General features: G+C 33.9%; 2 protein-coding genes across 3 annotated transcripts in view; both read left to right on the forward strand.

Moving 5' to 3' along the window:
* Positions 1-458: 458 nt before the first annotated feature.
* n4bp2l2 (NEDD4 binding protein 2-like 2) lies at positions 459-7,206 on the forward strand. Its single transcript, XM_051863451.1, has 6 exons — positions 459-601; positions 892-1,832; positions 2,825-2,949; positions 5,431-5,519; positions 5,780-5,856; positions 6,187-7,206. The coding sequence occupies exons 2-6, from the start codon at positions 892-894 to the stop codon at positions 6,308-6,310; spliced, it is 1,356 nt and encodes a 451-aa protein (XP_051719411.1). The 5' UTR covers positions 459-601; the 3' UTR covers positions 6,311-7,206.
* A 1,167-nt stretch (positions 7,207-8,373) lies between these two features.
* pds5b (PDS5 cohesin associated factor B) overlaps positions 8,374-15,008 on the forward strand; it is a 49,829-nt gene continuing 43,194 nt past the window's right edge. The window contains exons 1-3 of one of the 2 annotated variants that reach the window (XM_051862222.1): positions 8,374-8,663; positions 9,330-9,387; positions 13,295-13,421. In XM_051862222.1, coding sequence (XP_051718182.1) covers positions 13,314-13,421 — 108 coding nt within the window. In that variant the 5' untranslated portion in view covers positions 8,374-8,663; positions 9,330-9,387; positions 13,295-13,313. The remainder of the gene's footprint in view (positions 8,664-9,329; positions 9,388-13,294; positions 13,422-15,008) is intronic. The other variant, XM_051862221.1, reaches the window with a different exon arrangement.

The following is a 15,008-nucleotide window of genomic DNA, read 5'->3' on the forward strand; positions in this document are numbered from 1 at the left end:
CTTATGTGTATTTTGTGTAGGTCATTCTTCAAAACAAAATATGGTTTTGGCAATAAATTCAAGTTAGGCTGCAAAGAGCGCTAACTGTGTGAACTCAAACTTCACATTTCTTCACAGAAGAGGATCTAAGTGGTTACTGACACATTCTGTGGTTTAACTGGAGTAGCACATTGAGTTTTCACTTCTATTTTGAGGGAAATTTGCACTTTTTGTTGACAATAGCCTACCAGTCCTTCCACCCACAATGAAACATAAACACTTATATAAATTACAACATAATGAGCTATATATTATATTCACATTAACGGTATTTTATATCACATACACTACAGTTGAAAAGATTGGGGTAAGAATGATGGGGGAAAAAAAAACAATATAACAAAAAGGTTTTTAAACGGTACATTTTATGAGTACATACATTTGTACATTTAAAATATTTATTTTATTTTTAAGCGACTTTTATTTTGAAACCTTTTTGTTTCCTCTTTGTGGTGTTGTGTGTCAGGCGGCTGTCTTCCGTTTATGTTACTACCAGATATGTACGTCGATAATCGAAACATTTAATTAACCTTTGTGCTTACAAGTTTTGTCAACACGTCAGGTAAAGTTTTTCAGCGCAATTTTAGCGATTTCACAAAAGATCATTCGTAGAATACATAGTTATTGAAACATGAACCTGATTATCGAAACTGCTTCTGTGTCGTTTTAAGTAGTATTTTTGAAAATAGTAAAAGATGGTTGTCAAGCAGACAGATATAAACGTCTATACATTATTATGACTAATCTAATTCGTCTTTGTATAATCAATGAATCTATGAATGTACACAATATTGCTTTATTATGTGCTTTTGTAAGTCTTTTTTTGTAAGTCGGTTTTATTATTCTTTATAGATGCCAAATGTGAACACCAGTAAGTCTACTTATCCACCTGATGGTGGAAATGTAGAGGAACCATATAAAACCACACCACAAATTTGCTCAGATGGTGTCAGAGTGACTCCAGTGTCTAAATCATCCAAAAACCAGGCGATTAATCACACTGAATTTGCTTATTTACCTGATGAAAGTCATTTCAAGACACAACTGGATCCTTCAAGACAAATACAAACAGATGCTAATGTGAAAGAAGTTAACACAAACCAAACAGACAGAGATCGTGTCATTAGAGAGTTGGGTGTCACTAGTACTGCATTTATTGGGCCTACTTGTCGCCCCGATCCTTCTATCGAGCAGGAGCTTTGTGAATTTTACAAAGAGCTTGAGGAAGTAGATAAGGTTGATGGCGATGCCAACACCAAATCGGTTGAAGAGCATGGCCGGCATTCATCCAGCAAGTCCAAAAGCAACCTACCAAACAGGACGGACAGTCCTGTTGTCGTAACTGATCACGGCAGAGCGTACAGACCCTACCCGGGTCCACATGAACGCAACCAAAAAGATCCAAAGGGATGGAGACATCGCTTACAATGGAATATGGATGACTTTGGTGGAGGAGGACATCCGGAGCCATTGTATCCACCTCCACCATGGGTTCAGTTCATCCCTCCCCCAACGTCTGGAGGTCCAATCATGTATCCTCCAGACATGAGACCTCAGGAGAACTTCCATGGTTACAATAACAGCAGGGGCCCGTGGGAAGGGCCACCATTACCTTCAAACAGATGGCATGAACGTAGCAGTTTCCAGTCACATGAGCGTCCTGGATTCTCTGAGGAATATGATACACCTTTATCACACTGGCAGCAGCACAATCATGAAAAAGACCAATATCAACATTTAGAGCTCATATTGTTGAGGGGAGTCCCGGGATCTGGAAAATCCTCTTTGGCCAGGTGAGTAAAACTATGTAGAGAAAAGACCTCATTGTTTTTTCTACACTAAATCAGTGGCCAAATGTTTGATTAAATACTAAAGGCATATTACAAGTAATACTTGTATTGATTGGTTAAAGGATTAGTTCACTTTCAAATGAAAATTACCCCAAGCTTTACTCACCCTCAAGCCATCCTTGATGACTTTCTTCTCTCTGATGAACACAGTCGGAGATATATTAATAAATCTCCTGACGCATCTGAGCTTTATAATGGCAGTGAGTGGGATCAACGAGTATGAGTTTGAGAAGAAAGTGCTTCCATCCACATCCATCCACCATAAACGTACTCCATGCGGCTCCGGGGATTAATAAAGGCCCTCTGAAGCGATGCGTTTGTGTAAAAAAAATTCTGTATTTAACAAGTTATGAAGTAAAATAAAGCTTCCGCCAGACCATATTCTACTTACGAAGAAAGTGTAAAACTCTCACAGCTCAAAACGCTTATGCTACGTCCTATGCCTTCCTTATTCAACTTACGGAAAAAGCTTAACTGACGCGATGCCAGTTCCGTTTTTTTCGTAAGTTGAATACAGAAGGCAGTCTGGTGGAAGCTAGATATTTTACTTGTTAACTTGTTAAATATGGATATTTTTTTTACACAAATGCATCGCTTCGCTTCAGAGGGCCTTTATTAACCCCCCGGAGCCGTGTGGAGTACGTTTATGATGGATGAATGTGGATGGAGACACTTTCTTCAGCTTCATACTCGTTGGTCCTGTTCACTGCCATTATAAAGCTCAGATGCATCAGGATATTTATTAATATATCTCCAATTGTGTTCATCAGAAAGAAGAAAGTCACCTAGAATAGCTTGGGGTAATTTTCATTTGAAAGTGAACTAATCCTTTAAGTTCTGCTAACATTGTCTCAACAGAATGTTTTGATTAGTTTAGGTATGCAGAGAATTTAAGCTCAACTGATTTTTTTAATATTACACTATATGTCTCTCAGAGAGCTCCTGTCCATTGGTCCCGATGGAGTAATATTGAGCACAGATGACTACTTTTTCCAAGACAACAGATATGTTTTCGATTCTGCTCTGCTCGGGGACGCGCACGACTGGAATCAGAAGAGAGGTGAGGACTATATGTTTCATCTTTTTATACACTGGACACTGAAGCATTTTCATCCTACAGTTTAATACTTTTTAATCACCTATTATATTATATTTAAAATAAGTAATTTAAGTTTTTTAAATAAATAAAATGGATAAGTTTTATTTGGGTGACTATTATGAAAATATATCCAGGTGTGTATATATATATATATAAAATATACATACTCACCGGCCACCGAACAGCCCATTTGAGTAGGGCTGCTTGATTATGGCAAAAATCATAATTACGATTATTTTTGGTCAATATTAAAATCACGATTATTGGTGGGCGATATGATCAAAGTCTTATTTCACGATATGAGTAATTTTAAATATCAGTGAAATTTCTCAATTATCAATACTTCAGCAAAAACTAATACTAGGTTAAATAATGTAAGAAAAGGGTCATCAAAACAATTACACAAGACAAGTATACAGTCGACAATATAATTAGAACAAAGAAAGTAATTACAAACAAAACGAACACATAAATTCAACAGAATGAAAATACAAATTAAATAAAGAATTTTTTTTTTTTAAGTTTGTCAGGAAGATGTACTAACAGTGGTATTCAGATAAGTAATAGCCTACAACCAAAAATTGAATAATCATACGGCCTATAACACTGCATAGTCTTACTTTACACATTAAATATAGATAAATTATAGATTAAAGCTACTTAAGTTATTCAGTCAAAATCAGTGAGTGATTTTCCTTTGTCATTTGTTGTTTGATTGTCATTAATGACAGACTGCAGCAGGTGTATTAGGCCGCTGTCACTATTGCATGGATCCAATATACTGTTACACATGCATTTTAATTCTCAACTGTGTGTTTTCTTAAGACTAGTGCTGTCAATGTTAACGCATTAATGCATGCAATTAATTTTTTCCAGTTTAACACGCTAAAAATATTTAACGCAATTAACGCAGCATCCGTTTTTTCTGTCATCCTTTGTCTAGCATTACAATATATAATCACGCTCTTATTCATGCAAATGCTTTTAAACCATTTAAGCACACCAAAAGAGAAAAAGAGAACGCGCTGTCTGTGAATGTCCTGTCACACCCAAAACGCATGGACGGCGCGCCAGCATTGAGTTCTCTGTCATGCTTGAACGAACAATAACACACACAATAATGCCAAAAATGTCCGTTTTGTTGAATATCCTCATAAGAGCAGCCTTGAATGAGTTAAATAAAGTCTTAAACGAAAGTAAAAAGTTGTGAGAAAGTGGGACGCGTGTGAGATCCGTGTCGTGCTGCGGTGGCAGCTCTCAAAGTGACAGCAACCAAAGTCAATGAAGATGATGAAAGAACAAACATAACAGAGAAAATCACTCACTGCTTTTGACTAAAGAACTTTTGTAGCTTTAATAATGATTAATCTATATTTAATTTAGGCTATAAATCATGCAGTGCAGACTGTTTGGTAACTTTATTTAATTTCTGTATTTTTCCTATGACAAATAAATATGACATTTATTATGGGTTTATGTGAGGATTGTTCTAAGTTCACTTATATTAAAAGTTGTTATATTTTTGAAAGCTAATAAATGTAAAAAAAAAAAAATATATATATATATATAGTATAGTAATATATTATATATATGTATATATATATATATATATATGTATATATATATGTATATATATATATATATATATATATGTATATATATATGTATATATATTTCAATTACACTGTAATGTTGAATGGCTATAATTCATGTTTAAAATTGGGGGGAAAAAATCAATTTCATGGAGACTTCAGTAGCTGTAGGCTATTAGTATCAGTAATACTGGCCTTCATTCATAAAAAGATGCCATTAAACAAGTATTTAAAATATATTGTCTTTGTGTCGTTTTAATTTGGAGATTAACTGTGAAATTATTACATTATAAAATATATTAAAAGTGTATATAAAAACTTAAGTGTTTTTAATTGCGATTAATCACAGAAAAAATGTGTGATTAATCGAGTTATTTTTTTTAATCGATTTACAGAATTACTTAAGACATAATCCACTGTGTTTACATGAAGGCATTCTCCAAAAAGTTCTTTTGGTATTTTTGCTTGTAGGCATGTATCCGAAGCCCATTTGCTTATCTGTGTTCACAGTAGCAGTATTAACATTAAGAGGCGTGGCATCTTATCCACAGAAGCCATTGGCACACGCCGCTGTGCTTATTGGCACATCCAGTTGTCATTGGCATGTGCCATGTGCCACTAAAACTTGTGACGTGCTGATTAATTGTATCCTGCAAAAAAACGTCCTAATATAGCCTTCATGCAAAATATAATTTCTTTTTCTTTTGCTTTTGGGGTCAAATATGACCAGGACATTTTTGTGAGATTCGCCTGTTTAATTTCAAGAATGGAAACTTTTGCAAATTTAATGTTTTGAGAAAGAGCATGAAGTGTTGTTTTTTTAATTGTTTATGTCTTTGTCATTTCTAAGCTGAACAGGCGATGTTGGAGGGCTGCTCACCTGTTATCATCGACAACACTAATGTCAAAGCCTGGGAGATGAAGCCTTATGTTGAAATGGTGAGTTGGTGTCAGAAATGCCTGGGATTGGAGTGAAAATATTTTTGTAAAACACAAGTTAGGCTTTAAACTGGCTCTGGAAACTGTCTGAAACACAACCAACCCCTGTCTGTAACTTTTATTTGAGGAGTGCTTTAAAACATTTCCATATGTTTGAATCCAGAGTTCTTGTATTACATTAAATTACATTTCTCAGGCTATTTGCTAAATTAACTATAAACTAGTAACATATTTAAATTCATTTGTTTTATTTCACACAGGCTTTAAAGAACGGATACAGAGTGGACTTTTTTGAGCCAGATACCCACTGGAAATATGATCCTGCCGAGTTAGAAAAGTAAGTCTGTTAATAGTTTTGGTTCTCATGTCAAGCAAGGAACACTGGCTTTTATTAATCACTGAATGAGAAACATTATTGACTTTGGATCAGGTTTTGGCTTACAGTACAGAGGTTCGGAATTCAGTTGTGTTTAAGTGGATAAAATGTTTTATAGTCCAGGATCAGTGAGTATCTTTCATATCCTCGTGAATAAGACCAGCTGACTCTGGTCGGATTAAGAGACATTGTTACTTTATTTTATTTGTTTCATTTACGACAGGTTTTGTATAGCAGTCTACTAGAGTTTGGATATCCTGGTAATTTCCTGTCTATTAATTTAATCAACAGGAGGAACAAGCACGGAGTCCCTCGAGAAACAATAGCAAAGATGCTGGATGGTTTCGAGTGGCCGATGAATGTTGACATTGTGATGAATTCTGTGGTGCCTCCCCATAAAAACAAAGGCCATTAACAGAGAACTGATGCCATTTAGCAAAGAGAAACATTTTCATTTTATTTTTTAGAATATAATAGGTTTATTTTCTTAGTTTTAATATAATTGATGCAGCTAAAGGTGTTTTAATGACTGTGGTGATTTTAATGTTTTAATGAAAATTGAGAACACTGCAGAATTTCAAAAATGCTCTGTTTTTTTAGATCAAGAATGTCTTTTTAAATAGTATCACTTCCTTTTGTCTCTTTTGTACTTATGCTTTAGTGTGCATATGAAAATGTTCTTTGCTGTCCTAGATTTGCCCATTGTAATATAAAAATGCAAATCGTCTAAATCATCACATTGATAAGTGTCGACCATTGGTAAGATAAGACCATTAGAGTCTGATAAAGCCTTTGACCTTTACACAGTCTGGCACATACAATTAGTGCTGAGCTTCCAGATACATTCCAAGGCAGAATAAATAAAAAAACAATATTATCTGTAGTGACATGCTGAATTAGGAACAGCACATACAGTGTATGTATTTTTAATTATTCTGTTATTTCTCCACCTTGGAATTATAAGGTTCAATCTGCATTCTGAGCAGTTTTGAGATATTAAGTTTTTGCATTTCATACGCTTCTGTAGATAGAGCCTTTTTGTTTTCTAAAAAAATGTACACAACTTAAAAAAAATCACATAATGTAAATAAGTTGTCACAGAATAAGAATATGTGAATAACTCAATTTTGAGAAAAATGTCCGAACCTTATAATTTCAAGGTGACGATTTTTCAAAAGACCAGCAGCTTAATCTACTAGACACTCAGGGTTTACATTTTATGGTGTTTTACATAGTTGATGGCTTATGTACAGAACAAGATATCTTTTTCTTAAATGCTTGTTATTTTTGTAAATAAATGATGTTTTCTTATATGATGCCAATAATTCATTTTTTAAAAGGAATGCACATGGGACATTGCAGATAATTGCATGCTTGTCCACTCAATATTAGTTGTGGCATTTTTAATGTGGATTTTTCAAAAAGATTCATATTACACAGCTTTGAGTTTAAAACTCATTTTATATATTTGAATATTTTGGGTTATTTTTACTCTTTTTTTTTTTTTTTTTCTATGTTCCCATAGCAGCATTTAAACATCTTTCAGAAATTAAGTGCCCAAACCGTTAGATTTCTACATTATATTCAAACAAGTAAATATCTATGATTGCTTCCCACTCTCAGGGTCAGAAACAGTGGTGTTATTATCAGCTAAATCTAAAACTATTAAAAATCATTTTCATTAATTGAAATAAAGCCGAAGTAGACGAAAAACTAAAAGTTAAAAAATGTAAAATATCATAAATGTGACCTTGGCAATAATGTAGATACATAAAGAATTGTGTACTGTTCACGTCGCACCCCTGTTTTACTGTATTTTTGTGTAAAGTGTATTGTATAGTGTATCCTTGTTATGCATTGCTGCTAGGATCTATGCACAAAAGATTTTCATTTCTTGTACACTTGTGTTAATGATGTGACAAAAACAATAAAGTAGGTAGCTGAGCATAAAACATTTTTTACATCATAACTTTTTGTGATGAAACCTTGACTCCTAAAAAGCTATGATTCAATTTTTAAATATCAAAGCTAAGAATTACCCCCAGTGCAGAATTATTTTAGCATTATTTACTATTACACAGTATTTATTAATTTTATATTTTCAGCTTTAATTTTAGTTTTTAATCATTTTATGTTCTTTTGTCCTTATATATATATATATATATGTATAGCTTTAATTTTATTTCAGTTTTAGCTTTAATATTTTTCTTCTTTAGTCTTTTTAGTAGGCGTCTTCAACTTTGGTTAGTTGCAAGGTAGCATTTTTGATTTTCTAAGTTTAATTTTTCATTTAATATTTATATTATGTTTTATCTCAGCTTTATTTGAATTACCAAAACCGATTTTTAATAATTTTGTCAACAATAACAGCACTGGTGCAGTGCATTGCCGTATCCATCCATTGTAGCTGTCATAAATGTGTATGAAGGCGGAGACTGACTGCTGTCCTCCTCGTGACCTATAGATGTCGCTGTTACACCACACTCCGACCTGCTAAGCGACTCGAACGCTCGTTTATGCACTGGCCATTTACATTACTATAATAGTAGTTTATTTATTTTTCCAAACAAATACCGCGAATATAGCCACAAAAAACACAGCCATGCCCTTAAATAAATAAGCTCGAGTGGAGGAGGGGAGTGAAGGGTCTGTATTGAGCGGAGCTGCACTGACTGTTGCAGATAGGGACAAATTGGCGCCATTTTGAAGCCGACAGGAGGATCACAGTGGTGGGAGAAGCGAGTGGAGCGCGCACTTTTTCCAAAAAGGTAAACGACTATTTGAATTTAAATCGCACGCGAGTGGAATCGACCTCTGCCGATTGGAGTCTGTTAATGGGAATTGTCATTTCGTTGCTGTTTTAGTAGGTGCTTTTTCCTTTTCGGCGGTTGGTTGTCTATTCTTCTGTTAACCCATGAGAGGACATCTGACTCTCACTGTCTTTCCCCTCAAATATGTTCAGTCTTAACTAAAAATCCAAATTTCTCTGACAGTTGTTGTTGGTTTATGTGTAACGTATGCTATCGTGGTCGTTTTCATTGCAGAAGAGGGCCGTGCACTTTTCTGATGCCTCGTGTATGTGTGCATGCATATGAGTGTTTGTGTTTTAGCTCTGTTAGCTTAGCTTAGCTGCTCGTAAACCGTTTCAGCCTCTATTTAAATCCGATTCATAACCTATTTCAGATTGTACTACTGCAGTTTGTATTCATTTTTGATATGGGTTAATATCGTCAATTGCATGTTGAGATCGGACGTGCTGTTATGCATTGGATCTAGATAGTAACGGAGGAGCTGTAGTAGTGTGCAATGAATTTTAGCCTGTAAACACCCCCTTAGGGGTGTTATCTGGGTTTGCACGGGATAAACCACTGTCAAAGGAATGGAAATGACAGTTATGTGATCAAAACTGTATTTTGTCCTGGTTGTGGCTGTAGAAAAAGCAGTGAAGGAGCACAAAGACATCAGCCGAGAAAGTCAACCTGCTGTCAGAGTGTAAGCCTCTCTTTTTTCCGTGCAAAATCATTGTAAGGCTGTAATTGTGTCTGTAAATGTGTTGCATTGTTTACTAATTGCATGCATAGAAGTGTTGTGAAATGCGTTTGCTGTTTGCAGGGAGTGTGAAATACTTACACTGTCTTGATCCTCCCTAGAAATGACAGCTATTTTCACTTCAGCTTGCATTATTAATTTCTTGCATAATTGTGCTGTTATAACTTCATGGATCGCTCTTAGGGGAATGCAAAGTACTCATAATGCATTTATTTGCATTTTGATTAATTTATTCGTACTGTTTATTTAAAGACTCATTTATTTAAAGATATGTTGTGTGTGTTTTTTGTTTGTTAGTCAGAACATTTATAACAATTAAATTTTTTATATATTTCCAGCTATCATTGCAGAATGAAAGTACATTTATTATTGTAATTGTTTTGTAAAGATAAGTAATTTTTTTGTAGAGGTTAAATTTTAAAGTCCGCATGAATGAAAATCTATCGCTACTTCTGTTTAATTTTGTATATATATATATATATATATATCTATTTTTATTTTTTGGGGGGCTGTAAATATTGTAAATTGTTTTATAGCAGATTTAAGATAACACATTTTAAATTGACAGTCATTTTCTCTTGGAAAAAGTGTACCAAAATAATAACTCTTCTTGCACTGTATATTTTTGGCCAATCAAATGCTTTCTAGAATGAGAATGCCCCTCCCCATAATGCCAGCTAGTTCTGTTCTGAATATCAATAGCCAGGTTTCCATCTGAGGTTTTTTTTTTTTTTTTTTTTTTTTTTGCAAAAAAAGGTTACTCAATGGTTTCTCTTTTTTTTTGGTTAACTTTAGTGCATAAATTCTATATCGATACTTCAAATGTTGCAAGAATTATTTTGGAAATACTTTTTCGAGAAAAAGGGCTTTAGCGCAAATAAATGTGGTGTCACACAGGACAGAATTTGCTTACACACACACACTGTAAAAAATCAAAAGTTGAGAAAACTTAAATGTTTAAGGCAACAAACTTCAGCAGATTTGAGTTTTCTCAACTTGTTGTATTCAGTTTATACAACAAAGTTGAGAACTCAAATCTACAAAAACAAGTTGAGAACTCAAAAATCTGCTGAAGCTTGTTGCCTTAAACTTTTAAGTTTTCTCAACTTTTGATTTTTTTTTTTTTTTTTTACAGTGCAGCATCTGCATTTGTGATGTTGATCACTGTTTCTCTGTAATGTTCAAAGTTGCATTAAATCTATTCATATTATTAAATTGTATATAAACTTATTTTATTTCTATTGGTATTTGGTAAGAAATTTTGTACTTTTTTTTTTTTTTTTTTTTTTTTTTTGGATTACACATCTTAATTTAATGTTATTTTTATTCCAAGTTAAATCCAGGAAAGTTATTCTAACGCACATTTTTAAGTTGTGATAGCTAATTGCAACAATATTTTTACAGTGTATAAATAGGTAGTTGTTTCTCACATTTTAAAAAGAATAGGCAATCAGAAAAAATAATACCTGAATATTAGGGCTGGGTAAACAATATCGATTTTCTCGATTTTAATCGATTCTCATTTTTACGAACCGATATCGATTCTTAAATCCCAAGAATCGATTAGTCTAGTCTGTTTTTAGTTGATGAATTAACAGAACATGTAGCGCACCTCCCATCCGATAAATCGCAATAATCTTTGTGCTTTGTTACTTTTGATATGAAGCAAAGTCTCAGATTTCAAATGACGTCCATCTTATTATGAAATTCAAAAAATAAGTACCGTTTTGGCGCTGTTTAATGTGGCGTGACAGATCGCTTTAGCGCCTCAGTTAAAGAGAAGCGGCAGCACGGAGCGCATGTGAACATCCTCTCCTCCGCTTTAATACCAGTTACAGCGCGAAATAAACATGACTAAACATCTGAAGGTATGTTAAAATATACAGTACAACTTACAGAAATCCGTATCATGTCTCGTGTAATAGCGCAATCAGTGTTTCAACATCGGAAAGACGTCAATTAAACAGCTTGTAAACAATGTCATGTAACGTCGCATTTACGTCAGAAAAACATTCAGTGACCATAAACTCATTAGTCAGCTAGAAAAGTGCCATTACCATTGTACCATTACATATTCGTTGTAATGTTCTTCAATATTTAATGCATGTTTGAATAAATCAGTTATGACAGCCATGATTTAAATGTTTATATTTAAAAAAAAAAAAAAAAAAAAAAAAAAACGCAGACAAAATAAAGGTAAAATACACAAATAATATGTTAGTTTTGTATCTGAATAAACAAAATTATGCAAATTCGATCGTGTATTTTGATTTCATGGTCAAGAGCTAGCATCATGACAAATGAAAATCACAAACATGACAATTGTAAATAAAATAATTGTATAAATACAATTTATTAATATGTAATGTAGTTTTATCTTAAACAAATGAGGAAAACAAAGTGGGTTGAATCCAAAAAGCTCTAAACAAATTTTAACATTGTTTTGTGAGAATAAAACAGTTAAGCGTATCAGAAAAAAAGGAAAAAAAAACAGCGACTTGATGTTTTTGATCAAACTGATAATCAAACGAATAACTTTCTTTGCTGTGAATGATCTGAATTAGGCTACATGCGTCTGCATCAAACCGCGACTGGCTTGCATGTTCAAGTGTAGCTTACGTTAAAGATTGCAGCTATATGCAAAGAGGGAATATTTCACTGTACCAATCTTTTTTATGAACACTACATTTTTTTTAAATGTTAAAATTTGTGTCCAAAGTAGGCTTCGTCACATAAAGCCAGTTACATGCAGTCCTGTCATACAATCTTCGCTGTCGTCATCTGATATTTCCTAATATTTAATTATTTAATAATATAATTTGTGAAAATAGTAAGCCGTAAACTAGCAAATTTTGAATTGTCTCACTCTGTAGATTTTACAAATATTTGAGATGCGAAAGATATGATATAATTTTTGATACGTGAAATTATGTATGGAAACGGCTCAAGGGCAGATTTTTTTTTTAGTGATACAACAAAACATGCGACAATGCATTTTTTTTTTTATGGATGATGTCATTACGCACACCTTTTTGTTGGTAAAAGGCCAATTGAATGGAAACAGGCTGGAGACGGCAGGTTTCGCAAAACTTTTTATAACACATTTACTTTGTCCATAACAAAACAGAGCAAAAACTGGATAGAAACTTGGGTAATGACAAGTAAAGCATAGTTCATTTTTGTGATGTAAAGAGTATTGACCTTTTAAAAAATTACAAGCAATGCATCTTTCTTCAACTCCTTGTTACAAAAATAAAAACTTGGCTTGACGAAGCATTTCATAGTGTCTTTTCTTATTTAATCTTAACTCTTCATTAAGCCAGTAGGCTTAATTGTGCTGTTATCCCCAACACTTATGTAGTTGTATTCATTTTTGACTTGTCTATTTAGATTAGACTGCTTGGTGTTATAATTCATATGTGGGTGTAGTGTTTTAGTTGGATAATCTGCAAAACCTCTGTGCACACCAGCTTGAATTGAAAGTGTAGCATTTCTTTGAATTTAAATGTCTCCGTGGCAATGAAATGCATGAGACTGCTCTTTCTAAAATGGCTTTTTTAGAGCCGTCAATATTTAACTATCCACAGGAGGTGAGGTTTAGGCCAGCATCCAGCAATTTTCTAAAAAACAAAACAAAAAACAAACTGGTTCTGCCTTATGTTTTATTTTTTTTTGGGAGGGGATGTGGTCAAAGTCAAATCTTTATACAGAATCCATTAGATCATTTCTTAAATGGCACATTCTTTTCCAAAAGAGTAATTGATGGAAATTCCCTGTTCATTTATAAGCGTTCTGTGGGCTGACAAATTCATGTCCTTTTTTTTTCTTTTCTTTTTTGACACGTTTGCAGCGATCACTGATTGGAGAGCATGGCTCACTCCAAGAATCGAGCCACGGACGGCAAAATCACCTACCCGCCGGGGGTGAAGGAGATCTCCGATAAGATCTCCAAGGAGGAGATGGTTCGGAGACTGAAGGTGAGGAACAATTTGTCATTCATAAAAGTGGAAACAGTTTGATTACTGGGGAAAATATATATATTTTTCCCCTAATGTAATTACAATGAATAATGGCTACTAAAGCCTGTCTGTACCACTCTTCGGTTAGATATACAATGGATATATATGTATTTGGGGGGCAACGGTTCAAATTACTCACGGTTCAGTGTGTATCACGGTTTTAGGGTCACGGTTTTGGTACGATTCGGTATGTGCTGTGTTCAGGGAAAAAAGGACTGCTGTCAAATAAAAATAAAGAAAATAAGAACAAATCAAACTACAAGCAACAGCACAAATCAATACAATAGAGCAAAGATTCAAATAAAATAAACAGTGCTTTTCAGGTATCTAACAGTAGTTTTCAGGTACAGAAAATGAATAAAATAATCAAATATAAAATAACACTGCATATTATCTTAACTGTATAAATTAAAGATTAATCATTATTTAGTTACAAAAGCTATTCAGTCAAAAGCAGTGAGTGATTTCTTTGTCATTTGTTGTTTGATTAACATTAAAAACACAGAAAGCTGGAATATTAGGCTTCTTTCCCTCTAAGACATAATGCACGATCCAGTACATATACTGTTACACATGCGTTGTCTTCGATTTGAAATCGGCCACCACTAGATATTGTTGAAAAGTCGCTATTTTGTTTTTTTGGCACACAAAAAGTATTCTCATCGCTTTATAATATTAAGGTTGAACCACTGTACTCACATGACTGAATAGCTTTTGTAATTAAATGATGATTAATCTTTATTTAATTTATACAGTTAAGATAATACTCGAATATTCGAAGCTTCTGCAGGAGGGGGCTGAAGATATTGTTCTCTCTAATAAAGGCATGTGTAACGAATAGAAATATGGTGTGGCCCCTTTAAGAGCTGCGCGCTCTCGGTTGAAGTGTCTCGAACGACTTGAGCGCCGCATATATGCGGGTTATTTTTGTTTTTCTGTTGCTCATTTAAAGTTATTTTAAAGTATAACATTTGCGACGAACAGTCACACGTGTTTCATTGGGAATAAAGCGCCAGTTGTGAAATGTCAATCGCTTCTGTGAAGTCTGTCTGGTATCAATAACTCAAGCTAAGTGAGCTAACGTTATCCCTATTTGCTCTGTACACAACGCGTTACAGCAGGAATCTCTGTGTGTCTGTGTGCCTGTTTGCATTTTAATTATGTTGAGAACACATTCAGAATGAATAAACTTTTAATAAACTACAGAGCAGCGCGAGCCGGAAACGGCACGCCTCACGCGGGTACGAGAACGGACACTGCACTAGTGATATAAAACACAGGTCTGTTAAGAGCAATACTTTTAATAAGGTAGCCTAACATTTTTCTGACAAACAAATCACTCCCAAATCAGAAATTAGCAGCACAGTACTTACTGACACAGTAAAGGGTAGGCTATTTAATAAAAGATGAATGAAAAATAAATGAACGAACGGTAATAAATAAAGAAAAATCTCACGTTTGAGTTTTAACAACTATATTTCGCAGTAGATTCATTTAGACTAATAATAACGGGTAAAAAGGCTAATACATTTTGTTTCTATTCTA

Source organism: Ctenopharyngodon idella, chromosome 15 (assembly GCF_019924925.1).
Source record: "Ctenopharyngodon idella isolate HZGC_01 chromosome 15, HZGC01, whole genome shotgun sequence".
NCBI lineage: Eukaryota > Metazoa > Chordata > Actinopteri > Cypriniformes > Xenocyprididae > Ctenopharyngodon > Ctenopharyngodon idella.